Source organism: Xyrauchen texanus, chromosome 12, assembly GCF_025860055.1.
Source record: "Xyrauchen texanus isolate HMW12.3.18 chromosome 12, RBS_HiC_50CHRs, whole genome shotgun sequence".
In the NCBI taxonomy this organism is placed as follows: domain Eukaryota; kingdom Metazoa; phylum Chordata; class Actinopteri; order Cypriniformes; family Catostomidae; genus Xyrauchen; species Xyrauchen texanus.
The window spans coordinates 39,837,192-39,864,342 of NC_068287.1; the positions used below are offsets into that span (position 1 = coordinate 39,837,192).

The 27,151-nt window shown below is 36.7% G+C and overlaps 4 protein-coding genes across 4 annotated transcripts in view; all 4 read left to right on the plus strand.

The window, feature by feature from the left end:
* Positions 1-472: 472 nt before the first annotated feature.
* On the plus strand, positions 473-10,160 carry si:ch211-256m1.8 (uncharacterized). Its single transcript, XM_052138970.1, has 4 exons — positions 473-515; positions 2,659-3,106; positions 4,238-4,636; positions 5,176-10,160. Exons 2-4 carry the CDS (start codon positions 2,660-2,662, stop codon positions 9,100-9,102), a joined length of 4,773 nt encoding a protein of 1,590 aa, XP_051994930.1. The 5' UTR covers positions 473-515; position 2,659; the 3' UTR covers positions 9,103-10,160.
* Positions 10,161-12,502: 2,342 nt separating this feature from the next.
* On the plus strand, positions 12,503-15,181 carry LOC127652688 (3-mercaptopyruvate sulfurtransferase-like). Its single transcript, XM_052138988.1, has 2 exons — positions 12,503-13,324; positions 14,666-15,181. Exons 1-2 carry the CDS (start codon positions 12,736-12,738, stop codon positions 14,965-14,967), a joined length of 891 nt encoding a protein of 296 aa, XP_051994948.1. The 5' UTR covers positions 12,503-12,735; the 3' UTR covers positions 14,968-15,181.
* Positions 15,182-17,963: 2,782 nt separating this feature from the next.
* Positions 17,964-24,174, plus strand: LOC127652691 (SUMO-conjugating enzyme UBC9-like). Its single transcript, XM_052138995.1, has 7 exons — positions 17,964-18,298; positions 18,519-18,601; positions 18,784-18,867; positions 20,914-20,986; positions 21,226-21,335; positions 23,239-23,318; positions 23,461-24,174. The coding sequence occupies exons 2-7, from the start codon at positions 18,536-18,538 to the stop codon at positions 23,522-23,524; spliced, it is 477 nt and encodes a 158-aa protein (XP_051994955.1). The 5' UTR covers positions 17,964-18,298; positions 18,519-18,535; the 3' UTR covers positions 23,525-24,174.
* A 460-nt stretch (positions 24,175-24,634) lies between these two features.
* The window catches only part of LOC127652683 (interleukin-2 receptor subunit beta-like), a 38,218-nt gene continuing 35,701 nt past the window's right edge, over positions 24,635-27,151 (plus strand). Inside the window, exons 1-3 of the mRNA XM_052138980.1 lie at positions 24,635-25,137; positions 25,285-25,417; positions 25,560-25,670. The gene's annotated coding sequence lies outside the window, so the exon portion shown is untranslated. The remainder of the gene's footprint in view (positions 25,138-25,284; positions 25,418-25,559; positions 25,671-27,151) is intronic.

The window sequence follows — 27,151 nt, forward strand, 5'->3', positions numbered from 1 at the left end:
ATACATTCGCAGTTTCCTTTTGGGATGAGAAATATACTGTAGATAACAAGAGCATCTTTAAACACAGTTTCAAAAAATGTTCAGAGGATACTAGTAAGAATCAAATGCAGCCTCCATGTAGAGAGTCTAGAAAGCTCAACTTACAGAAATGGCTTTGTTATAAGTATGCTAGGAACACATATTGAGAATTAATATTGAGTATTATCAAAAACTGAAATTTGAAAGAATGAATGATTTTACCAAGCAATAAGATAAGTACATTCATGGTATCACCAGACTTGAACTTTGTTTTTTAATTAATTTCTAACATGTAAAGAAAAGGAATGTCAGTGTGGCAATCTGCCTGTTACACAGTCAACGTCTATTGGGAGATAGGAAATTAAATTCCTTAATTGGAATCACTAGGTCCAGATTACTGCCCTCTTGTTTATTCACCGCAACAAAAACTTGCTGCACTCTAGCTCTCGCCACATTGACCAGCCTACACATACTTCAGAAGTCTTTACAGCCCTGAGGTAAGCTGAACATTTTCCATATTGGTAATTTCATGTTTTTAATATATCCTAATTTAAATGTAATGTTTGTTTGATATGGATTAAAAAGTGTAACCATATGTACCTAACTGCCAAAGCGGAGCACAGTCCTGTACTAACCAGAGGAATACAATATTTTAAACATCAGCAGCACCTAGTTTCTATTGATAAATAATTATATGACATAAATAACATAGTAAATATATGACATAGTAAAATATATATTATTGGATAATGGCCTGAACATTTCCACTATGAATCAGATACAGATGTGTAAGCAAGTCTATGTCGTTATCACCTAATAAAGTTATATAACAATTTTACCCTTTGCTTTTGGTAAATATTCCCAATTTATGTGTGTTTTTTTAACAATACATTCACCTCCCGACTCTGAATTTTCAAGATTAAAAGCTATAAATGCTATACTGAAAATAATAGCTTTTTTTTTCACAAATATTTTAAAATCTGAACATATGCAGCAGAAACAGAATACCATACAAATTATATGTTGTTTTATTGTTATTTTCTCTATATTTTTGTAAAAAAAAAAAAAAATGTAAAACTTAGAGAATTACATTTTACAAATACAGTTTTATAGGGATAAAAAGTATATTTTTCTAAATATAACATTTCTTAAAATATTTTTGGAGGCTGTCCGTGTACCATGGATTATTTCTAAGCAGTTATATTTCTCAGGTCATTAATAATGCAATCATTTTAAAATGCCATCATGCATTATTTGCTGTATTTCATAAAGAGTATGCAAAGGCAGATAATGCGTTTATTTAGATCATATTTTTTATTTTGTGTTGTATTATTACTCCAGAGTCCAGACCTATGTGTAATACTGTTCATATTAATTTATTTTAAAGACTATCTATCTGGAAATCCTATTTACTGAGTGGTGTTGCACCAATTCAAAATGAACAAATTCGGTAGACTACTAATCCCCCAATCAAGGTAGCTACTTAAGGTGAACTTCCATTTGATCAGGGCCCATAAATGTAAGAAAGAAAGGTCAGAATTACAGAGGCATGATGTGGTTAAATTAGCCAAAATCAAATTATACAACTAGGGTCATGCAGCATGAGACACACTCCCATGACAACTGGCTTTACAAATACCATGCTATACTCATTATGGCCACATGGTAAAAAGTAGCAAGACAGAAGTTAATTTGGAGTATGTGCGTGGGACATCATGGTGCTCATCCTTAGATATAATGTATTCCTTTGAAACATGATTGCAAAGTCAAAGTCCATTCCCTAACCACTTACTTTTTGTGCTGGAAAAGGAAATGTAATTGGATTACAGCTTAAAAAAAGAAGTCATGTGCCACAATGCACTGGTGGTAATCATTCAAACATAGTACTAAACAGGAGTGGATTGGGAAGAGAAATCGGCCCTGGATTTTACATAGCTACATTAAAGTAATTTTTTTCCCCATCTAGAATGAAATCAAGAGAAGAGACTGTGTGAGAGAGGATGTTGTTTCATTTGATTGGTTTGTTAAGTTGCCTTTTTACTGCCTCTGACGAATGTCACATTTCTCCCCCAGTGGCATTCGCAACCTGGTCAAAGAATCATGTTACAATAACTACATTTTTGCTAAATGAATTTCCTGGTGAAATGAACACTAGAGGCACTAAAACAACAATGACTTTTCTCCCCTTTCACTCAAATCAAAAGTAAAACCGAAGATTATCAGTTCATAAACACTTACTTTTTGCTCTGTTCCTCACTCAATGCTATCTTACAACATATAAACACTTTTACTAAAGCACATGACTCATTTTAACATTTGCAATACAAAACCAACTATATTTACAAGCTTGTTTAAGTGATCAAATCGCACGGTAGCTCAACTAATAGAATGATAATAATACTCAAGTATAGTACTTAAGTATTTTACTCAATTACTTTACACCCCTGCGCACGACTTGTGAACTGCTCTACACACCCATCCAATGCAATACACTGTATACATATTTGTGTTTGAGATCTAAAAGTTCCACCACTTGCACTTATTCATTGTATTATACACTAGCTACATGTGCATATACTGTCTTCGAAAACAGCCATATCAACTACATTTTTTTACACTGTTTTGTCCTCTTTTTTTCAGGATGGCGCTACTTGATTATCCCATTCCAGAACTGGATGTTACTCTGCAGGAGGCTAGCCGGGTGCTTCAGCTCACTTTAATTCCCGAGCAGTACCAACACTTTAAACATGTCCTCTATCAGCAGAGAGATGCACTCGAGGAAGCCCAAGAACATCTGAAGGCACATGCCTCTGGACGTGAGAACTGGGTGACTGAGGAATTCAAAAAGCGACTGCTCTCCTGCTATGATCCCCTGCCCACTTCCACAGCTATCCCTTCCGTCCTGCCCTCCACTAATCTAAAGGGGGAGTGCACACAGATAGAGAGGGCTACAGCTCTACTGTGGGCGGTTGGTAAGCTGTACAGTGAACCTTTGCTGGTGGAAGGTGATGTTCCAACTGAGCGAACGCAACAATCACAGGCATTCGCGGCTAGTCGCCTACCAGGCAAGAGCCAAGATGAGCTAAAGGTGAAACTATGTTCCTGATTTATTTTTTTCTCCAGTAGAGCTGTTAAATTTGTAATTCTTAAACCTGAAAAATTATTCTAATTCAAGCCACTTGAGACTTTCATGTTGTTGTTCTACAAAATAAATTGCACACATAGTCATACCTAAAAAGTTCATTTTCAAACCACTTAGTTTTTTTAAGTTGCTAAAATATTGCTAAATAATTACTGCAACTACCACAGTGATGTAAGTTTACGTGCTTGTCGAATCTGAGAATTTTTGTATTCACTGTAGTCTTTTGTACCACCTTGTTAGCAGACCATATGACTTTTCATGTAATGTTAACCACAAACCTTTTTTTTCCCTCATTTAACCTAAAACATGTTACCCAAAAAACACTATTCTAAAGCCCAATGTAAATTCCAGAGAGAACCCTTGGCGAATTAGCCTTCTTGGTTGGCCTACAAATGTATGTAATGATGTTATAAAACAGCTCTATTGTAAATGTAACACTGAACAACAGCACATGCAACTGTCAATTATTAACTAATGGAAGGGCTTTCAAACTGTGATCACCCCCTCAAGGGGATGATATGGTGTTGGCAGAAAATTTGAATAAAATTGCATTTATAATCTTTCTAGGGATTATTTTTTTTCATTATGGCACAATTTCCTGTAAAGTTGCTTTGGAACAATAATTGCAAATATTACAAAACACTATACAAATATTAATATATAAATATAATATAAATATAAAAAATTCACTATTTCTCTAATATTCTAATATTGGGTAGAAAACAAACAAATATTTTGTAAAAAAAAATAAAAAATAAAATAAAATAAATAAATAAAATACTTTTCCTCAGAGAGTAAAAATTGTTCAGTGTACATAAACATTTACACTGTAGCTGCTTTTATAGCTTAGGAAAGGGGTCCCTAGTAAGGTTAACATCATAATTGCGGGTCCTTGGCATTAAAACATTTGCATACCCCTGAACTAATACATACTCTGAATGCACAGTAAGTCGCTTTGGATGAAGCCGTCTGCCAAATGCATTAATGTAAATATATACTTGTTTCCCAATAGGATGAATTCATTTTTAGATGTACTTGCTCATCTTGATGACATGTTTACTTGCCTTCATGTTCCAGATGTACCAAGACAGCCTTCATGCCATATTGATTTGTCAAGGAGGTATATTTCCAATCCAAATTTTAAGACAGCCAAGTTCAGGGGAATCTCTGTCTCCTTTACCTCTCAATGACATCTATGCCCAATTGGTCCATGCAGTGAGTCACCCAGCATCAAGCCCTGATCAAGACCCATCTACTATTTGTGGTCTGTCTTCTCTTCATCGTCAAGCCTGGCATGCTGTGAGAATGAATATCTTAAAAGAAAAGGGCGAAGCAGCAGCATCGCTGCATATGATGGAGAGCGCAGTTCTGGCCCTGTCCCTGGAAGACTGCCCAGCACCAGCTAATCTTGCAGATATACTCAATGCTGTCCGCCTAGGAGAAGGAGAAGGCAAATGTTTGAGATACTATGATAAGGTAAGTAAAAGGGGGGATTTTTATGATAAACACTTTGAAAATTATTACAGTGTAATTATATCGGGATTGTTCATCCAAAAATGAAAATTCTATCATCATGTACATCGTGTGTTATTTCAATCTCGAATGAATGTTAAATTCAGTCGCCATTCATTTATATTTAGTCATTTAGCAGACTCTTTCATCTAAAGCAACTTACAAATGGATTCACTTTTAATTCACCATTCACTTTCCATTCAGTTTTATTGCATCATTTCCTATGCAGCTAACATTCGGCCTCACATTTCCTTTGGTGTTTCATGAGTGACTTTCATTTGGAGTAAATGAGGAAAAGCACATTAATTTTTGGGTGAACTGTCCCCATTTAGCAGTTGCTGATAGGTTGCATCATAATTTGTCGATAATGTAGTCAAAAAATACTTGTATGCTTTTTAAATAAGATAAAAACAAATCAATATTTAGAGATTAAGAAACAATTGACTGTAATATTCAGATATAAATGGCAGGATGACAAAACTATTGACCTTCTTCATCAACAGGTGGTAAACTTGGTGGTTTTCAAAGATGGTCAAGCAGGAATGTTGTTCGAGCATAGTGCCCTGGATGGAATGGTTGCTGGACTTGTGGTTGAACGTCTATGGCAGCTTTCAGAATCCCAAAACATAGAAACAATTAAAACCCAGACCAATGAGTTAGCTCCCCCTTCAAATGCTGGTTCGTTTCATCCTAAGCCTCTGAAAATTCCACTTGAAGGCATAACTATACCAGATCAGTCACCTTCTAGCTTACTACAAACAACCCAATCTGTCCTGACTTTTGAAGTTTCATCTTATCCAGATGTGTTCACCACCTTAAGGGGTCACAGAGGTTTATATGATGCATGGATTAATTTCACTTTGCAGCTGTCCCTCAGGCAAACACTTGGGGAAGTAGCTACTAGACTTATCATGGTGACACCAACTCACATGCGTCACTTCAAACATGGTCGCTGTGATCCCACTTACTCAACAACTGTGAGATCTTGCCAGCTTGTTACAGCTTTGGCATCCTGCATTGGTCCAGACAATGTTCCGTTGTACACAAACAAGCTTTTTCATCTCTTTCATCTAGCTTTTTTAGAGCACAAAAATCTCATCAAAGCCACAAAAGTTGGCCTTGGTGTAGGACCTCATATAGCAGCACTGCGCAGATGTATGTCTCAAGATAACCCACTCAAGAAATTTCTGGATCCTTTTGGATGCCCATCCATCTACTTGACTGGATCCGATCTGATGGAGGGAGTTGAGTGTGCTGTTGGTAACGTGTACGCTACAGATCAGCTGGCTGTCACATACCTAGGCAAGAAGGACAAAGTACGTCTTGTGCTGAATGGAAAGGGTACTTTTGCAAATGTCTTGGGAAGCCTCAAAGAAAGACTTGAGCTGAATCTAAAAGTAGTATTGCTCCTGGCATTAAGGTATGCCATTGCTGGTCAGATGGGAGCCATTGACTGTCTACTGCAAGACTATGAAGACAGACTAGTAAATAGATCTCCAGTGGAAGATGTAGCAAGAGTTGTAGAGCAAAAACAAACACAAAAACAAAACAAAACAATAGTCCAAGCCTCTCTGGCTTCAAACAATACTCGTGAAATCAAGCCAGATTTCATTTTGATGATTCATGGTGGGGCAGGGGAGGAAATTATGTTGAATCACAAGGTGACTGGGGTCATCGAATTTGCCCTTCAAACAGCTCTAACTCTTGGAGCACAAGTGCTCAGTCGTGGAGGTAGTAGTCTGGATGCAGTTCAAAGAAGTGTGGTTGCATTGGAGGACTGCTTCTTGTTCAATGCTGGCAAGGGATCAGTATATAACAAGGATGGAGAGCACGAAATGGAAGCCACTATTGTTGATGGACATGGGAAGAACTCTGGATCAGTTGCTTGCCTTCGTAAAGTGAAAAACCCAATAAAAGCAGCCCGTTGTGTTATGGAAAAGAGTGTGCATTCATTACTGATGGGAGAAGGTGCAGAAGAGTTTCTGGACAGTCTTGGAGAGAACGAAACAACACTGAAATCTAAGTACTTTGACACTGATGTGAGATACAAGGAATTGATTATGAAGTCAGGTGCTGGCAAAAATAACCATCCTCAAACTGTTGGTGCAGTTGCACTGGATAAGTGGGGCAAGTTAGCAGCAGCCACATCCACTGGAGGTTTAGTTGGCAAGTGGAAAGGCAGAGTAGGTGACACGGCTATAGTGGGGGCAGGAATATATGCAGATGAGAAACTTGCAGTAACATGTTCTGGTGATGGTGATGCCTTCTTGCGCCAAACAGTTGCTCACAAGGTAGCCAGTTTATACAACCTCAAAGGTTACAGTCTCAGACAGGCTTGTAGGGAAGTAATCCATGATGATCTTGAAGACAAGTGTGCTGGAATTATTGCTGTGGAACATCAAGGTGAAGCCGTTATTGAAACCAATGCTGGGGTGATGTTTGTTGGTTCAGTGGTCAATGGCATTCCTCGAACTGAGGTTTTGAGGCCTATGAAGAGCTTTTCAAATGTAATTTGGGAAACAGATGAATTCGTAGCTCACTTACAGTCTAATCCTTGGACCCCAGGAGCCACGGTCCTCACTCGAAAGACCCTAAATGGGCCTAGTAGCATCTTTCAGTTAGCGGTACCTGACTACATAACAATGTTGCAGGGGGCAAAGACAGTTGCTCATCTACTATGTGAGAAGCTTGGTGTGCATCGCTGTGCCCTTGTGTCCATGCCAGAACTTGAAAAGCCTGCTTACATCAAAGTCTTGCCTCTACATGGCCTAAAACCCAACTGGAAGCCACACCTAGCAGAGGAAATAGAGTTCAATTCTTATGACCCTGGTTACTGTAGCTCCAAAAGTGGTCCACGTTGTGAAGATACCTATCTTGACCAGTTGCAGGCAAAGATTCGCTCTCAACTCCCGACACCCAATGCTCCTTCTTGCTTTGATTTCCATGGAGAACCCTCTAATAGTGGCCTTTTCCCCCGCATCATCCGCGGTGAAGAGCAACAGTGGCGTGTTTGGGAAGACAGTGAACATGTAGCATTCCTTACTCCATTTCCAAATGCACCAGGCCTTACAGTTCTAGTACCAAGAAAACCACTTCCCAGTGACATCTTTTGTCTGGATGAGAGTGATTACATAGCCCTAATTGTGGCAACACGAAAGGTTGCTCATCTTGTGCAAGGGGGAATAAATGCCCATGGTGTTGCTCTCATTTTTGAAGGCTTTGAAATCGACTATGCTCATGCAAAGTTGATTCCATTAGTACCTCAGTCCAATGGCCTAAAGCCTCCAGCTGTGGCTTTTCAGTTCTGCTCAACTTATGCAGGATATGTAACATCTATAGATGGTCCCCCAGCCAGCACAGAGGACCTAACAGAGATCTACATGAAGATCACAAAAACTACTCCCTCTCGGTCCTGGGAAAACCCCCAGACTCACGCAACATCAGCCATCAAGAGCAAATGGTATCGCAGTCTCTTTCAAATCCAAAACACTCTGTTTCATAGCACAGTAGAGTATTTCCACACTAAATGCAAGTATGCTTATGCATTGACACCAATCACAACTGACACAATTTCCTCTCCAATGGGCCTGGGGTCAGATTCTGAGCCTGTGTTTGTCAACATGCTGGGCCAGGATGTATATCTGGCTGACTCAATGCAGTTTGTATTAGAGTACTTTCTAAGGTTTCAGGATGGTCTTCCCGGGGCTTACTATGTGTCACCCAGTTTCAGAGGGGAGGATCCTGATGCTACACATCTCAACCAGTTCTACCATGTTGAGTGTGAGCTCCTTGGTGACATGGATGCTGCTATGAGTATTGCTGAAAGCTATGTTGCCCATTTGACTCAGGCAATGCTAAAGGAACATTCCAACATTATCTTAAATGCAGCTGGTACACTATCCCATGCTCAAGAACTGCTGAGGAATTTAGATAGGCCCCTTCCAAGAGTAACCTTGGACCAAGCCATTCACATAATGCCTTCATCTGATTGCCTCGAGTGGGTTCAGGAGGGACAACCCCATTTTGGCAGAAAACTAACCCGTAAAGGAGAAAAAGTCCTGATTGAGAAGTATGGAGGTGCTGTTTGGCTGACAGAAATGGATCATCTTGGAGTGCCCTTCTACCAGGCGTATGTAGAAGGTTCAAGCAGGAGCAAAGCCAAGGCAGCTGACCTTCTCTTTGGATTAGGGGAGACAGTAGGGCTCGGAGAACGTCACTCCACACCCGACATGGTTCGAGAGGCCTTACAACATCATGCAGTACCTGAAGACTCATACAAATGGTACATCAACATACGTCAAGTCATCCCTCTTTCAACAAGTGGATGGGGTATGGGCACAGAGAGATACTTATGCTGGCTTCTGAAGCACAGTGATGTCAGGGACATGCAAATCATACCCAGACTAAAGGCCAAAAAGTACATGCCTTAAAGTGTCTTGGTCATATTTTACATAATGTGCAAAGATGTTCTACAAAAACAAGAGGCCTCATTTATACATTCTGTATAAACAACACTCACATGCTATTCCCGCTATTCTCCTCAGCTTGTTCTTGCCATTGATTACACTGCACTTGAGTATTTTAGTCAAATCATCAGTTTTTATTTACAGTATGTCCTCAACAACATTAAATTGAGGGATGAATTGATTAAAAAATCAGTTTTAAATTTCAGACTATTGTTGTTTTCCCCCCATTCTCACACATTTATTAATAAATTCATTAAGTCACTGACTATTCGTATTTTCATCACTAAAAGTAAAACAAATCAAGTCAGTGTGCACAGCACACCGGAGCATGAACGCAAAAAAAAACATTAGTATGCACGCTTGTCAGTTGACATACGCATAAGGACATTTTTACATTAATTATTGACTTTATAAACCCCGATTTGTTTCCTCATTTTTGATGTAGGATCATATCCATTGAATTTGGGATTGAATCTGATCATACATACATTTTATAAATGAGGCCCAAGGAATTTATGTTTTGAAATACTTGCAGGGTTATAGCTATGGAGTCAATACCAAATAAACTCAAAGTAATCATGATTATATCAGCTTTGATACTGTATAATTAATTTTAGCTACACTAAAGATGGTTAAATGTTTTACAATTGTCTGATGATAGAAATTGTTTTACAGTATGCCTAGATTTGAGCTGGCCTTGATATGGATTTGACTGATACACTGCTTGGTGTAAATTAGTATCTGCTACAGTTATTATTCTTTATTCTTTGTTTTGGCTTAAGATATATTTTTTGTAGGAACAGATAGTCTTTTGGGAGTATTACTGAGTTTAAATATTGCACTTATCAAAACATTGTTGCCTTTCTTTTTCTCTCTCTATTTCTTCACTTATTCTTTTTTTAACACTTTTTCTTTGAACATTATATGAATTCAAATAGTCTTGCTAGTATTTAAAAATCGAATTATAAGATTCTTTTTCATGATTACTTCAATACATGTTTTTCAAAATATAATAATAAATTACCCTGAATAAAGTACCCTGAATGTCTTTTAATTTGTTTATCATCAACATTAAAAACTGACAAAAACAGTGTCTCCTGTTTTAGAGGCCAGATTTTGCAATAATAATGCAAAATTCTATTGTCATGTCTGATCTACTGAGAGGCAATCAATGAACCCATGCAGCCAGTAAAAATGTGTAAAACATTAGCTCATATATTTCATTCATTCATATTCAGTGCTTTACTAAACAGAGCATAAATGTAGGGCCTACCATCAATTGGGCCATCCACTAAAAAGGGTCAGATAAGGTCCTGTAAGAACAGCCTATCATGGTAAATAATTTTAAACTTGACATGTTGGAATTTCTTTTACAGCGGTTGGATGAGAAAATTGAAAATAAGTGTACTGACATTCTATTGGCTAATTTTCAATAAGGTTTAAATAAGACAAATATTTATAATAATGTATAATTAATTATAAATGAATGGTCTCTATAAGAAAATTTGCTGTGATTTGCAAAGTCACCTAATTGACATTTATATGCTATTTAGTTGCTGGGTCATTTTACCAGAGAAGAGTAGATAAGGGGCACTAATTTCAGGTAAAGGGGCCACTTCCTAAATTGACGTTTAGGATATATTTTGATGATTAATTTCTAACACTATTCAACCATCCCAAATTTAAGCCTAGACATGCCATATTTCAGTACATTTTAGATATAAGTGTATAAATATTGTCCATAAATAATCCCATATTCATACACGACAACCACGTAGACAAATCTCACATAAACTCATAGCACTTGTAGTGGTAACATGAGAGCTCTGGAGAGAAATAATTAATTTATTCTCCCAATTTGGAATGCCCAGTTCCCACTACTTAGTAGGTCCTCGTGGTGGCATGGTTACTCACCTCAGTCCGGGTGGCAGAAGACACCCCATAGCAATCGGGCCAATTTCTTGCTTAAGAGACCTGACTGGAGTCACTCAGCACAGCCTGGGTTTGAACTCGTAACTCCAGGGGTGGAAGTCAGGGTCATACTCGCTGAGCTACCCAGGCCCCGTCAAGACTGCTTTTGATAAATTCAACAAACATATTTACTAGCAGCTGGTTGCAAGAATCCCCTTAAGGTAAGAAAACCATAGTGACTGACACTATTTGTACCGGGGAGAACTGAATTCTGTGGGTCCTGTGAACTGAGTTACATTTTGTTGTCAATCTGCTCGTTTAATTTTTTTTTGAGTAAATCTTAATGGTACAAAATTAAGTAAAATCTACTTCATGACATAATATTGATTAAAGTGAGTAAATTTAACTTACATTTTTTTTATAGAGATTTACAAATATAATTAACATTTATTCATTTGGCAGATGCTTTTATCCAAAGTGACTTTCTTGATTTACTTGAATGATTTACATGATAATTAAATTAACTTTGTAAAACTTGGTTACGTTATTAACTTCCCCTTCAAACACACGTTTAATCATGTATAATATGACAGAAGTCTCCCACAGAGAAGTGGTAAAATGGCTAAGTGGTCTATGAGACAAGATTCTCCTGCAAAACTTGTGATAGAAACAAGACTTGCTCAACACTTGGTGCACAAAACATGTTCAGGTTGATCATGAATAGGCAAATTTAAGTAGAAAATGAATTTCAGACAAAACAAAAATAAAAATGGTGGTAAATAAATGTATTCATTATGCAAGCCCAGTGCATGCTGGGAACACCAACCTCAAAAAAAGTTAAGTACAATATACTTATTTTATTTACCAGTGAAATTTACTCAAAATAGCAAATAGGCTGAAATATGACATGGTTTTCAACTAAATATAACAAACAATCATAAATTGTATTTATTTATAAGCTAGACTAGAGCATTAATATTTACATGTTTGATTGTACAATTAACTTTTTTACTGGTTCAGTACAAGTTAAGGTCAGTTGACAACGTTTGTGGCATAATGTTGATAACCAGAAAAAATTATTTTGACTCGAAGGAAAAAAAATAAAACATCTGGGTTCCAAGGAGGCACTTACAATGGAAGTGAATGGGGGACCATTTTTAGTGGGTTTAAAGTAAAAGTGAAGCTTAAATTTCAATAAAACCACTTGCATTAATTCTTCTGTAACAGAAGAATTAATGCAAGTGCTTTTATAGAATTTTAAGCTTCACTTTTACTTTATTGTATTAGTTGACCTGTAAAGTTGTATATATTGTCATTTTTACAGTCATTTTGGAGGTTTATGGTTTGTTGACATTATGCAATTTTGACTTACTTGACACAGAAAACGTTATTGACCCCTTAATCTGCAGTCAAATGCTCTGCCACTGAGATAAACCCTGATGCGGAAGCATAGCTGAACTTCACGATATAATAATAATCATGACATTTACAGAGTTATTCACACTAGCTATATCCAAGAGCATAAATGTTCATTTCAATCGCTAAAAACAACTGTTTGTGATTTTGTTTTTTCAATCGCGAAATGCCACATTAGCGGGATCAATCTGGACCGTCTGGTTTATTAAACTCTTTTTGCACCCTGAACTGCTGTAACCCGGTTGTACCGGAGGGGAGCGAGTAAGTGCCATGGCTGCCCAGGCACGAGCTCTCGTAGCAGCGCGATGGCTCGCGGACGCCGTCAGAAGCAACCGCGTGGGAGCAAATTTGCGAATATTAGACACGTCTTGGTATTTACCTAAAGTGAAACGTAATGCGAGGGCCGAGTTTCAACAAACTCACATCCCCGGAGCTTCGTTTTTCGACATCGACGGTTGTTGTGACAAAAGCTCCGAGTTTGATCACATGATGCCCACCGAGGGCGAGTTTGCAGACTACGTCGGTAATTTGGGCATAGGGAACAACACGCATGTGGTCGTTTACGATGCCAGCGACTTTGGCTCGTTTTCTGCACCACGGGTATGGTGGATGTTTAGGGCTTTTGGACATAATTCGGTGTCAGTTCTGGACGGAGGGTTCAAGAACTGGTTGCGGGAGGGTCATCCCGTTACCGAGCAGTACACTGAACCAGAGCGCACCGAGTTCAATGCTTGCTTAAAGGGGTCATGGGTCAAAACTTACGAGGACGTTCTGAAGAACATAAAAACACAGAAATGTCAAGTTGTTGACGCTAGAGCCAATGGGAGATTTCGTGGAGTTGAACCTGAGCCAAGAGCAAGTAAGTATGGATTGTTATTTTCTGTAAATTTAGTCTAGGAAAACATGCACTTTACCCCTTTTTCTAGTTGAACTAGTGATAGCCTTTATTCTTTGCCGTAATACAGCATAATTGGTAGTTTACTTGACATTTCAAGTAGTAACTACTGATTTCTGCAGTGTGACATAATTTAAAACCATTTTAAACCAAATGTTTTTAACCTGATACTTCATAACAATCATACGGCAGAACTATTTAAAGGCATAGATCACCTAAAAATTATCATTTACTCACCCTGATTTTTATGACTTTCTTTCTTTTGCTGAACACAAATGGAGATTTTTAGAAAAATATCTCAGCTCTGTAGTTCCTCACAATGCAAGTAAATGCACCCCAAAATTTTAAGCCCCAAAAAGCACATAAAGGCAGCATAAAAGTAGTCCATATGTTAAATGTGGTTAAATCCACATCTTCAGAAGTGATATGGTAGGTGTTGCTGAGAAACAGATCAATATTTAAGAGCCAAAACATACTTTACGCAAGTACGTGAACGCAGACGCATCATGCAACGCAAGCTCGATTTTACACGTCGTTGCGTTCTGAAATGTGTCAAAGCGCAATTCATAACTCAACGCGTAGAACTGTCCACTTCTATGTTGAGTTTTCTCTTTCAACTCAACTACTGTCATGGCGGAGCAACAGTTTCTAGAGAATATTTAAAGAATATTTATTTTGTAGAGAATAAGTTGAAGTCAAAATAACAACACATCCAGTTTAATGGCACAGATGTTTGAAGGTAACTGTATAGCCCCCTTGAGTACTGAGGTTTGTTCCACCACGGTTAACACAGGAAGGCATGTTCAGCTGGACTGCGCATTGGCAATGCGTTGGCCAAGTTATCGCACTTACATAGAGAATGTTTTGGCCTTAAGTCCTTTTTTACTATAAATTCTCCTCCCTGCCCAGTAGTGGGCGATATGCACAAAGAATGCAAATGGACAAAAACAAAAGAAAAATGTGAAAGTGGATATTGATAGTAAAAAGGACTTTAATATTGATCTGTTTCTAACCACAACTATCATATCACTTCTGAAGACATTGTTTTAACCACTGATGTCATATGGATTACTTTTATGCTGCCTTTATGTGCTTTCTGGTCCTTCAAAGTTCTGGACACAATTTACTTACTTTACAGAGCTGAGATACTGTATTCTTCTAAACATTTCTGTTTGTGCTCAGCAGAAGAAAGATAGTCATATATTTCTGGGATGCATGAGTGTGAGTAAATTATGAGAGAATTTAAATTTTTGGGTGAACTAACCCTTCAGGTATTTTATCTCCCTTTCTTTCTTATTATCCCAGACACAGAGCCTGGTCATATCCCTGGCTCTGTTAACATGCCCTTTACCAGCTTCATGGACTCAACATCAGGTCTGGAACTTCCTGTAGATGAACTCACCAAGCTCTTCCAGCAGGCTGGGGTTGACCTGCAGAAGCCATTCTGGGTTACATGTGGCTCAGGTGTGACCGCCTGTCACATCGCCCTCGCTGCTCATCTGTGCGGCCACCCGGGCGTGTGTTTGTATGATGGGGCGTGGGCTGAGTGGTTCACCAAGGCTGCACCAGAACATGTGATTTCTGAGGGCAAAGGAAAACAGCCATGAGCTCAATAGAGATAGTGGCTGAGTTCAGAATGGCATACCATCATACTACTTGTACCATTTCTGCCATAAATAGTATGCCATTCCGAACACAGCCATTTTAAATATTTCCATGAAGCCTCTAGTATGCAATTAAAACCACATACAATGAGAATCAATATACAGTTTATTTGATATTTTTATATAAATGTAATGGGTACAATGTGAATTTGATGTTGCATACATACCCATGTAGGAGAAATGTATAACATACACAACTTTAACAAATTAAGCATTTGATCTGTCACTGCATTCATCTTTAATAAAAGATTAGCATGCAAAGTTCTGAATTCAACACTGTATATTTCTGAATGCAATGTTATTTAAATATACAAATTTCCCAACACATCCCACATGAAAAAGCATTTGGTCTCATCTTATTCATGGTGAATACTGTTCTCACTGCCAGCTTATAGAATGTACAGATATTTATAATTATTAACTACAAATATTAATCACGACCGGAGTCATTATCAAAATATGATGACGAACATGTCCCTTGACTTTTCTGTCATGAAATAGTCAAGAAACTCAATTTAAATGGTATCATTCTATAAACTTTTTTTTAATTTAGAAAATATTTTTGAATCTGGTACACCACTTCTTTGACATTTACAGTTATTTAGGTATTTATTTTGTACTCATTTAATGTTCTCAGGTCAAGCATTAGTGCAAGACCTAACAAGTGTGCAAAAATGCTAAATAAAATAATTAATAATTTAAATAATTAAAAAATGAATTTCCCTTGATATCATTTCATTGCTGTTATCAATGTGACAAACTTGTATTTTAAAAATACAAAAAGGTGTGGAAAAGAACTTCCAAGGTCAGAGGAAGAAGAGGTCAGAATCATTCTACATAAAACAGCATAACTTCATAGATGTTATATTGTAAATGCAGCCAATAGTAGATATATTCAGACTGTGATAAATGTACTTTTTGTAATGCATAATTTGAAGATATTGAACATTTATTTTTTTTATTGCTCTTAAATAGACATGACAAAAAATAAGTAAACAAAACTCTTAATTTAGAACCTTATGGCATTTTACTTTGTTGTTTTCAAAACCCAGATTTTTCTGAAAAACAAAATTACATTCTTTTATTTTTTATCTTTTAATTATTTTTAATTATTAAGTTTTATATTTATGAGACAAAAATAACTCAAAAGAAACCCCCATATATTACCTTTTGTAATATTGATCTCACAATATACTTTGAAACCATTTCACAAAACAAAATGTTAATAAAAACAATACAAATGTCAAAGATTTTCAAATTCATGTAACTACCTATATAGCACTTTTGATCCCAGTATTTTTATTGTATTTTTTTTATTTATTTACTTTTTTACATGTACATTTTTAGTTTTTGTTTTCCTCGGTTTCACATACTCTGAACTGTACCACAATGCCTTATATTTGCTTTGTACTTTTTCCATTGTACTGTAATTGAACTAAAAAAATACATTATAATAAATATAACAAAATAAAATTAAACAAATTAAAGCATAATGCTGCGGTCCTATAGCCATTATATGGGCGGTACACTGCTGAAGGGACAAAAGGCCGTTTTTCTTAATGGATGTCTATGGAGGAGATGCTTCAGTATGCTGAATAAACAGCTTTGGTGAGGGAAAAGCTCATAACTTTATTTTTCAAATTCACAATGAATTTACCGCCTGTCCGCCAATCTTCAATAGTTTTAAACACACATAAAACTTATTTTGGAGTGAACTATTTGTGGAGTTTACTACGATAAAATTGCTGTTTTATAAGACAAGCCAAAGAGTAAAGAAGCTTCTATGCTCTTTGGAGAAGCCACGGACAATGTTGCGACCTGTAGCTGTCTGTTTACGGCTCTCCCCGTTTGTAGTGACAGGTATCCGCAAACGGCGATTTACTGTCGTAACATTGTAGTTAACCGTTGCGCTCTTTCGTAATGGATGTTTTAATAATATAATCTCTGAAGATGCTCCTCAAATGTGCATATGTAATTTTTTCACATGGTTAATTTAAACGTGTCATTGGCGTTACATTGCTTAATGTTCATGTTAACGATTTTTTAATTTTTTTAAAAATACAAATTAAATGGTATTATTCATTGATTTTAGTCTGATCAGTTGTGTACTTAATTTGAATTCCTTGCTTCCTTCGTCCAACAAAGATAAAGGTGTACTCAGTAATTTCTTCCTCATTAAAAAAGTTGAACTCCCAAAGACATGAATTGTAATTTGCTCTGTTTCTGAGACCATCAATCGGTGCATCTTATCACGTGGCTCATTGTGCATGACACCGAAGAGACTCCCAGCATGTGGAGGCTCATGCTACTCTCCATGATCCACGCACAACTTACCACACACGCCGCTGAGAACGAGAACAACTAATCGTAACCATGAGGAGGTTACCCCATGTGACTTTACTCATCCCTAGCAACTGGGCCAATTTGGTTGCTTAGGAGACCAGGCTGGAGTCACTCAGCACACCCTGTAATCGAACTGGCGACTCCAGGGTTGGTATTAAGCGTCAATACGCTGAGCTCCCAGGCCCCCCCAGAAAACATATATTTTATCTTCAGATATACATTTTTGATTTTAAATTCACTATTGTTTTTATAGAGAATTGTTCTACAGTCTATAAAGAATTTAACACAAATACATTATAAGTAACTATAATTAAATTACAGAGAATGCAGAGTAATCCCTTACTTTACTTTTTATTAAAATTATAGTAATGAATTACTTAGTAATGCATTACACCCAACACTGCTGAGTGCACCTTTAAATAATAAAATAATAAACTTTTATGGGCAAAAACCGATCTGTACTATTCTGAGTTGAAAAAGTAAATATTTTGTAAGTCAGAATGTAAATCTGCATCTGCCATTCTACGTGTTTTCCTCTGCCACACTTCAAATGGCCGAACACGATGGACGCTCATAGTCGTCCCGGATAACGCCTGGGGGTCCTGTGAGCAATAACAAACAAGCGCTGGTCTCCGTTCTACTACGTTCATGACCTATTTTTCTTTTGTACTCGCATAAAAATGGACGCAATTTAAACCCGTTGTAAGATCTGCAAACATTTTACCAACGGTTTAGCATATTCACGGGCTTTCCACAAAATTGAAAACATTGATATATCAGACACTAGCTAGTCATAATTAGCTGGGTGGGAACGCATTCTCGTGACACAGTTTTATCTTTTTAAGCGTTCGACTTCTTATTTGTGAGGTTTTTCTTTTTATTAAAACGTTTTTTATTGCCTGGGAAAGGTATTTCTGAACATTTTGTGAAGGTAAGCAAGCAAGAAACTGTAATGTGACAGCTAGCCACATAATGCTAATAAAATAACATACGTAAGCTTGGCAAAACAAGTTTCACTTTAACGATTTATCCTGTTAAAATAAGTACACTAAAAGTGTTTACACATCATATTCGATTGTTATCTTTATTTTTGCTTTATGTATGCACTAACGAAACGTTTGATGGTTGATTGTAATCACATCTGTTCACAGGGCGGTGTTGTTCAACCATGTCTGGAATTGCTTTGAGTAGACTGTCACAGGAGCGCAAAGCCTGGAGAAAAGATCATCCTTTTGTAAGGGACACTCTAACACACGATGTTTGAAAGCTGAGCTTGCAAACTGTTCAGTCAGTCAGCAATGTAGAATACCCTGTATGAATAAAATAGAGTCATTAGTCTCTTTGGCTGTCTTAAGTCTTTTTTAGTGAGAATGCTGTGCACTGTGTCTGGTACTTTTGGTTGTTTTTTTTCTGTAGGGTTTTGTGGCTGTACCAACCAAGAACCCAGATGGCACCATGAATCTAATGAATTGGGAGTGTGCAATACCAGGGAAAAAGGGGGTAAATACTTGTGATGTGTGTGTGTGTGTATATATATATTTATATATCAACTTTCTAACATCCCTCTGCACAAACCATGATTGTCTCTTAAAGTGATATTTCACCCAATAAGTAAAATTCTCTCATCATTTACTCATCTTCATGCCATCACAGATGTTTATAACTTTCTTCAGCAGAACACAAAGATTTTTAAAAGAATATCTCAGGTCTGTAGGTCCTTTCTATGCAAGTTAATTTGATTTAAAGTGAAAATTTTAAAGCTCCAAAAAGCATATAGTAAGCATAAATGTAATCCATAAGACTCAAGTTGTTAAGTTAATGTCTTCTCTAGCGAAATGATTGCTTTGGGTGAGAAACGGATCAGTCTTAGTAGAGGTCTGGCGCGGGATTAAATTTTCAGACCTGCTCCTGAGAGATTTAATCCTGCTCCCACAAAAAAAAGTCACATTTTATCCCGCCCGCAAATTTCATGTTTTGTCCTGCTCCCGCCCGCAGAATCCTGCAGAAATGTTTCAGTCCCACTCCTGTAAGATTCTGCACCACTCCCATAAAAAATATTTCACATTTTGTCCCGCTCCTACCTGCAAAATCCATCAGGTAGGGGTCAACGTTAATTTTTCAGTCCAGCTCCCATAAGATTCTGTCCTGCTCCTGCAATATTTATGTCATATTTTGTCAAACACCCACCCACAACTTTCAAGTTTTGTCCCACTCCCACATGCGAAATTCCACAGGTAGACATTTACGTGCCTGTAAATAGTTTATTTTTGTTGCTTTTGCGCAATAGATAATTAACATGAATAATATTCTGTACCTTAAATACATAAATTAAGTTTTAGTCATTTTTATTTTATTTATATATTTTGCGAGTTCCATAAATAATTTCTTTTTAATTTTCCCCACACACATCTGTGTCTTTCCACCCACACTCGGCAGGCAATCAAAACTTGTCAATATACCTTTTTGAAAGTGTTTTTTTTTCTTTTAGTTTATTTCTTATGCTTTCAGTTGGTTTGACTCATGTTATATTGATTAAAGCAAAACAAAATAAATAAATAAATGTTTTTGCTTTCATTTGAACATGCCAGCGCGCTTGCGTCATGCGAGAAGCCTCTCGAGTCCCCTCGTGTATGCGCTTTGGAGAGTGACCGAAAGTAAACAAAACTTATGTGAAAAGGACTTAAATATTGATCTGTTTCTCACACAAAGCGATCATATCCATTTAGAAGATATTCATCACTGCAGTCGTATGGATTACTTTTATTACGATTGTCTGTGCTTTTTGGGGTTTTAAAGGCCTGATCATTATCCACTTGCATTTTATGGACCTACAAAGCTGAAATATTCTTCTAAAAATCTTTGTTCGTGTTCAGCAGAAGAAAGTAAGTCATAAACATCTGTGAAGTCATGAGAGTGAGTCAATTATGAGAGAATTTTCATTTTTGGTTGAACTATCACTTTAATCTATTTAAATTAATTTGAGACTATGATTATGGAAAATATTATGGATGCACTGATGTGAACATTTTTGGCTCATTTAAAAAAAAAAAATTAATTTAAAACTGCAGGCCGAAGCTGATATCTTTTACTTTTTTGTATTTTTACAAAGAGCTGCAAAAGCTATTTTCTGGTCCTAAACATAAAGTTCTACTGAACATGGAGTGGATCTGTTGCAACACATGACAGGCCAGGATTTTTAGACAGCCAAAATGAAAGATAAATATAAGAGGAAAGAAACCATCTCCTGACAGGACAATTGATTGGGGGGTTATTTTGTATTTCTAAAACATTTTGGCACTCATTATGGCAGTTCTGAACTATAGAACAGTTGACATATTATGATAAAACATTACAAAAACATGCTTTCTATTCAGATTTCATTATTTTGGTATATGGTTCTTTAATATTACACAAATTATTATAAACTTTATACGACCAAATAAATGTATGTAATTATTTATATATTAAACCATTGTTTTTTTTATTTGGTCAATAACTGGTGCATTCCTACTTGTAAAATATTGCAAAATCTTCTGTTTTCTGTAGACTCTTTGGGAAGGAGGTCTGTACAAACTGAGAATGCTCTTTAAGGATGATTACCCATCTTCCCCACCAAAATGTATGTTTGCTTTTTTTTCATTGAGAGGAGACATGTTGTGGCCAGTGTATGTGTGTGTACTGCAATTAAACAAATTACGAATTTCACCTTTTAAATAAAGTTTTACTTTTACGTATATATATTCATTTAATAGAATAGAAAATGTGTATTAACAGACTCTACTTTTCTGATGGAGTTTGAATTTCATAAAAGCTTTTATTTGTAGAACCTTGATTTTATGCCTTATCATTTATTCTCAGGTAAGTTTGAGCCTCCGATCTTCCACCCAAACGTTTATCCTTCAGGAACAGTGTGTCTTTCCATATTGGAGGAAGAAAAGGACTGGAGGCCAGCCATCACTATTAAACAAGCAAGTTAATACACACACACACACACATACATACATATTGCCATGTATAGACATCTGTCTTTAAAGGTGTAGTGTGTAATTGTGTAAATAAGCTGCACCACTAGCAGCAACAAACAGACTGACGGAGGGGAAACGGACATCGTTTTTGCAATACTGTTTGGCACTGCTAGTGGGACAGAAATGTCATATAAATGTCAATATTAATGTGATAGTTCACCCAAAAATGAAAATCATTTTCTCACCATCATTTCATCCCACATATGTTTTATGTTCTTTCTTCTGCTGAACACAAACAACATTTTCTAGAAGAATATCTCAGCTCTGTAGGTCCATACAATGGAAGTGAATGGTGACCAAAACTTTGAAGCTCCAAAAAGCACATAAATGCAGCATTAAAGTATTCCATAACACTCCAGCGGTTTAATCAATATCTACTGAAGCGATCCAATTGGTTTTTGGGTGAGAACAGACTAAAAATATAACTCCTTTTTCACTATAAATCTTTACATCAGCAGTTCTTCTTGGTGATCATGATTTCAAGCTTGATTACACTTCCTAGTGCCATCTAGCGCACTGCGCTTGCATCAAGCACTATGAAGTGTAATCGAGCTTGACATCATCATCATCATCGTGCTTAGAGACTGCAATGACAAGATGTACAGTGAAAAAGGAGTTTTTGGTCTGTTCTCACTAAAAACTGATTGGATCGCTTCAGAATAAATTGATTAGACCACTGGGTAGGGTTGCACCAGCTGTGCATAAGGTCTCACGTAAGTTAGGATGTAAAGTTCACACTAAGGTCCAAGTAACTACTAGTTAGTTTGTAACTAAGTCTTGCCTCGAAGTCTCTAAATTTGGTTGCACCACCTGTTCTTAGTCACATAATATGACGTTTACCTGTATTATCCAATAAACAGCCTTCGAATTTGTACACAGAAGTGTTAAAAATCCGGGAACTTCAATTTGATCTTGTTACAGTTGATGTTCAAACCTTTGCTCACATAAATGTCAGCTGTAATAAATTATATCCCCATTAAATTATGATAAATTGATATGATATAATAAAAGTAGATTTGATAAATAGTAGGCCTAGGCTATATTTGCACTGTGTAAATAAAAATATACAGGAACTGTATCTAAAATAAATAAGGGGTGATAAATAAATACTAATACAACCGCCTGGAAAAAAAAATAGATATTTATTCATTTTAATATCTTATATATTTCGTATTTGTTGAAACTTGACTCCGGGCGACGCACCATGAAAACTGCACCATTAGATTGGTTTCATGCTGAAGTGCTGCTTAAAAGTGCAAATTTTTCTCTCTTGTAAATTATTGTAAATGTCAACATCATACTGTATGTCAAAAGGATTGAAGCCTGTCACTCAAAATATGAGCTCACTGATCTGCTTTTTCATTCCATCAGTTACTCCTGTTTGGAGGCTTCCGTAAATATTTAGTTTATACGTAGGTTTACGCTCTACCCAAGTTTTATGGTACAACGCTCAAATATTTAGTAGTGCGTAAATTGTGACTGGTGCCCATTTACTCCACAACTAGGCTAAGTTGTAACTTGCGTATAGCTGGTGCATCTGGCCCCTGAAGTCTTAGGGATTACGTTTATGCTACCTTTTTTGGAGCTTCAAAATTTTGGTCACCATTCACTTGCATTGTCTGGACCTACTGAGCTGAAATCTTTGTTTGTGTTCGGCAGAAGACAGAAAGTCATACACATCTGGGATGGCGTGTGGGTGAGTAAATAATGAGTGTTCATTTTTGGGTGAACTCCCTTTATTTACAGGATCACTTGGAGATATGTTATCAAACATGCACAAATAGCAGGGCTTCTTGAATGCAAATTCACTGAGAAACTGTGCTAAATTGTATTGTTGTGGTTGTAGATTTTACTGGGTATCCAAGAGCTCCTGAATGAGCCCAACATTCAGGATCCAGCACAGGCAGAGGCCTATACGATATACTGGTAAGCACAGACACATAGCCAAATCCTGCATGCACAGCTTTAATATTTTTACTACAAAGATGTGGAATTATACCAAACCCACAACTTTGATAAAGGCATGTCTTGAATCATGCTTCTCTCTCTCTCTCTCTCTCTCCTGCAGTCAAAACAGGATGGACTATGAAAAGCGTGTGCGGGCACAAGCTAAGAGATTCGCTCCAGCATAGTGGCAGATGCACAATCTAACAACCTGTGCCCAGCCAGTTGTTCAGCACTTAATAAACCCCCCCCCCCCCCAAAATTGCAGTTGATGAGTGTAAATAAAGATTTGATTGGTTTTCCGCACCGCATTTAAGAGAAAGAAAATGTCGAAGACCGACGTTGATGTTGGCTGATCTGTTACTAGTGTTGTTACATAATGTGATGGTGAAGGTTATTATTATTATTATTGATGAAACTGGTTAAAATTCAGTCGCTATGGAACCATTTTTACCCAGAGCAAAAATGTAATCGATAAAGGTTTTTTGTATATAACCTATATAAACATAATGGAAGTTATTTACTTTTTTACTGTTTCATGACATTTAATATGTGTGGCCATATATATATGTGATTAGTATGAATTATTTGAATAAAACAGAAAAGTGGTTAATTCAAGTATTGCTTATTTTTTTAATTTTTATTTAATAGTGCGTAAAGTTCAAAACACTTTCTTTTTCGCCATTATCGTATTATCTCGCTGTTACCTGTTCTTTTTTTTTGGGATAGTAATGTTTTAAAGGAATATTCAGGGTTCAATACAAGCTCAATCGACAGCATTTGTCAATTAATATTGATTATCACAACAATGTATTTTGACTCGTCCCTCTTTAAAAAAAAAAAAATAAATAAAATACGAAAAAGCAAAAATGTGGGTTACAGTGACTTACAATGGGTTCCCTTACAATGGAAGTGAATGGGGATGGTATAAAAGCACTTGCATTTATTCTTCTGTTAAATCTCATGTATTGTTTGAACTATAATGTTGTTTAAATCATCATAACAGTCGTTTTGGAGTTTTAAGGTTTGTTGACATTTAATCGTTATGGCAAAAAAGTTGTAAAATTGGGTATAAGTGAACACGTATAAGGTGAGTAAGCGATTTTATCACGCTTAAGTCATGTTAACACATGATTGTAATGTCTTGTTGATATATCTCGTGTCTATACTTTTGAAATAGTATTTTAACGTTTACGGATTGGCCCTATTCACTTCCATTGTTAGTGCGTCACTGGAACCCAGATTTAAAAACATTTTTAAAGAAAAGAAGGTACAAGTGAAAAAATATTTTTGTGATTATATATATATTATGAAACAAATGCTTTCGATTGAGCTTAACTTGTATTGAACCCGGAATATTCCTTTAAATACCTCCAGACTGTTCGCCGAGTGGCGTTTGTTTATGAAATGTCTGTAACCGCTGGAATGTGTCGTCGTCTCGGCCCGATGATTTATTAATGTCGACGCTAAGCGCAGGTTGAGTCTCACCCACATGCCAACCAAAGCAGGCACAGACTTCCACTTTAACTATATTTTCAAAAGATCTGATTTTTTTTCCTCTCTCTGTTTTTAATCGTCGCTTGCCTTTGAAATAACCAGTAAACAACATTCACCACGAAGATTCGAATCTACGTGATTTGTTTACCTGCACAAAGTTTGTTTCAGATGCTAATGCAGCTACTTCAGAATTAGCTAGTTATCTGGTTATCGTGCTTATTTAAAAATATACGAAGGCTGGACCAAAGCCTATTTCAGGATGAGCACTAACGACCATTCAAAGGACGTAAACAGCAGGAACCAGGTCAGTTCTGCACTACCCAGGATTAAGTATACAGCAGTATACAAAGCTGATCATAAAATATATCATGTTTTTGAAATAGTGCATCTTATACATATGCATGCTCATACTATGGTTGTGTAACTTTGTTTTTGTGTGCATGTGTTTTAGGCGGGCAGAGTGCTCTGCCCACAGGTTCCTCCGCTTTGTGCTCCACATTACTCAGATACAGGCTCAGTTAACACCGATAAGCACAGATCTTATCGCATGATGGGCCACTTTCAGCGTGCAAACATATTCCCTGGTGCGTTTCACACATGTGCACAAACCGCACTTTTTTAGTGTATTATGTAAACATGTTCACCCCAACCAAAATAAAATCCCATATATGTTTATTACAAGCAGAAATGCAAAATTGTCTCCTAACCACTGTACCTTTATTACAGGGCCCCCTGTGGTGTGGTCATCTCTGGTCAAGGATTCATATGTTCGACATCCCCCATCAGCCTTTGTTCATGATCCAGTGCACTGGCACGGCCACAAAACCGATTACTTGGGTTGGTTTTTCAAAAATTTTGCCTGACTCATTTCTCAACATGTTTCTTACTATGTCTCTTTCTATAAATGGAACCGAAGCTCAAGTTGGTATATAATCTGAACTATTGTGGTTTCTCAGATTTGCCACAATGATTCAAAAGAGATTCACAAAGGGCTTTTTACATGAATTCTTATTATGATCAGTACGGCATTTATAACCACTGCATAGTGCACACTAGTTCAGCTCTTCTCTCAATATCATGAATTAGACCTCCAATCTTGTGGCTTGTTGAGGAGAGGTGTGCTATTACTTTTCTAAGGAATAAGATTTGCGACTTTCACCTGGCAGAAGATAAAATGGGAGGAAAAAATCCAATAGACTAGCACTGAGGAAGGGGCACGATATCAGAAGCACAGCTGACACAGCGCAGCTGACTGTGGCCCAAATCAGATTTGTTTCCTCTCACATATGACAAAGATCTTTACCGTGTAAACAGCCGTAAGCGCATTGAATGATTCTGACATGTTCAAATCTGATCTGGGACACCATCGCTTGTGGAAATAAATTGGATGCATATCTGTTTTTTTTTCAATATACTTTCAGTCTGAACAGCCAGGTCAGATTTAATGTGATATATATATATATATATTTTACATCAATCTAACTCAGCTATTGTCATTTGCGCCCTTGATCGACCCGTATATACAGTAGGTCTGTTGTAGGTCAAAACATTTAATTGTAGTTCATGTATTTTCAAAATAACAAATTCGGTTCCTTTTTAAATAAATAAAATAATAGGTGTTGAGTTTAGCAATTAGTTTGGATTACACGTAAAAAGAAAAATATGTGCACGTAAAGATAACTAGGGAAGCACCGATACCACTTTTTCTCTTCCGATTCCGATATTTCAGTATCGACCGAACCGATACCAGTGTTGTTTTTTGCATAATCATTTTAGAATATTTTTACATTATTGCGTGGAAATAATTGGGGGTACTCCTTAATATGTAAAGAAACACAAACCTCTAATGTACACATTATTTCAATATAAATGTATAGCTTATTAAGAAACACTTTATTATTAACTAGTATTCTGGATAATGTAGCAGCAAAATTACCAGTAATTCCAGTATAAGTCATCAGTAGAAAAGAAGCAGTTTTTTTTCCCACTTGTATCTGGACTTTAAAGGATTCAGATCTCATTTTTGTTCAATTTAGTTGTAAGATATCAGCTCAAATTTTCATTCACACAGTTATTTTTTGGAACCCATTCAACTTAAAAATTATTATTATAATAGTAATATCTCAATCGTGCACCTTTAACTTTTAAACTCTCACGCTTTTATTTTGACATTCTGAACTCTCCAGGAAGTCCTGTAAGTGTGTCTGTTTGTAGGCAAGTTCACAGTAGTTTAATTCGCTTCTTATTCAAATTCTGTTAAAATGCACCTCCAGTGCCGTTCCAAATGCATATTATAAGTGAACTAAACTATTCAGCAT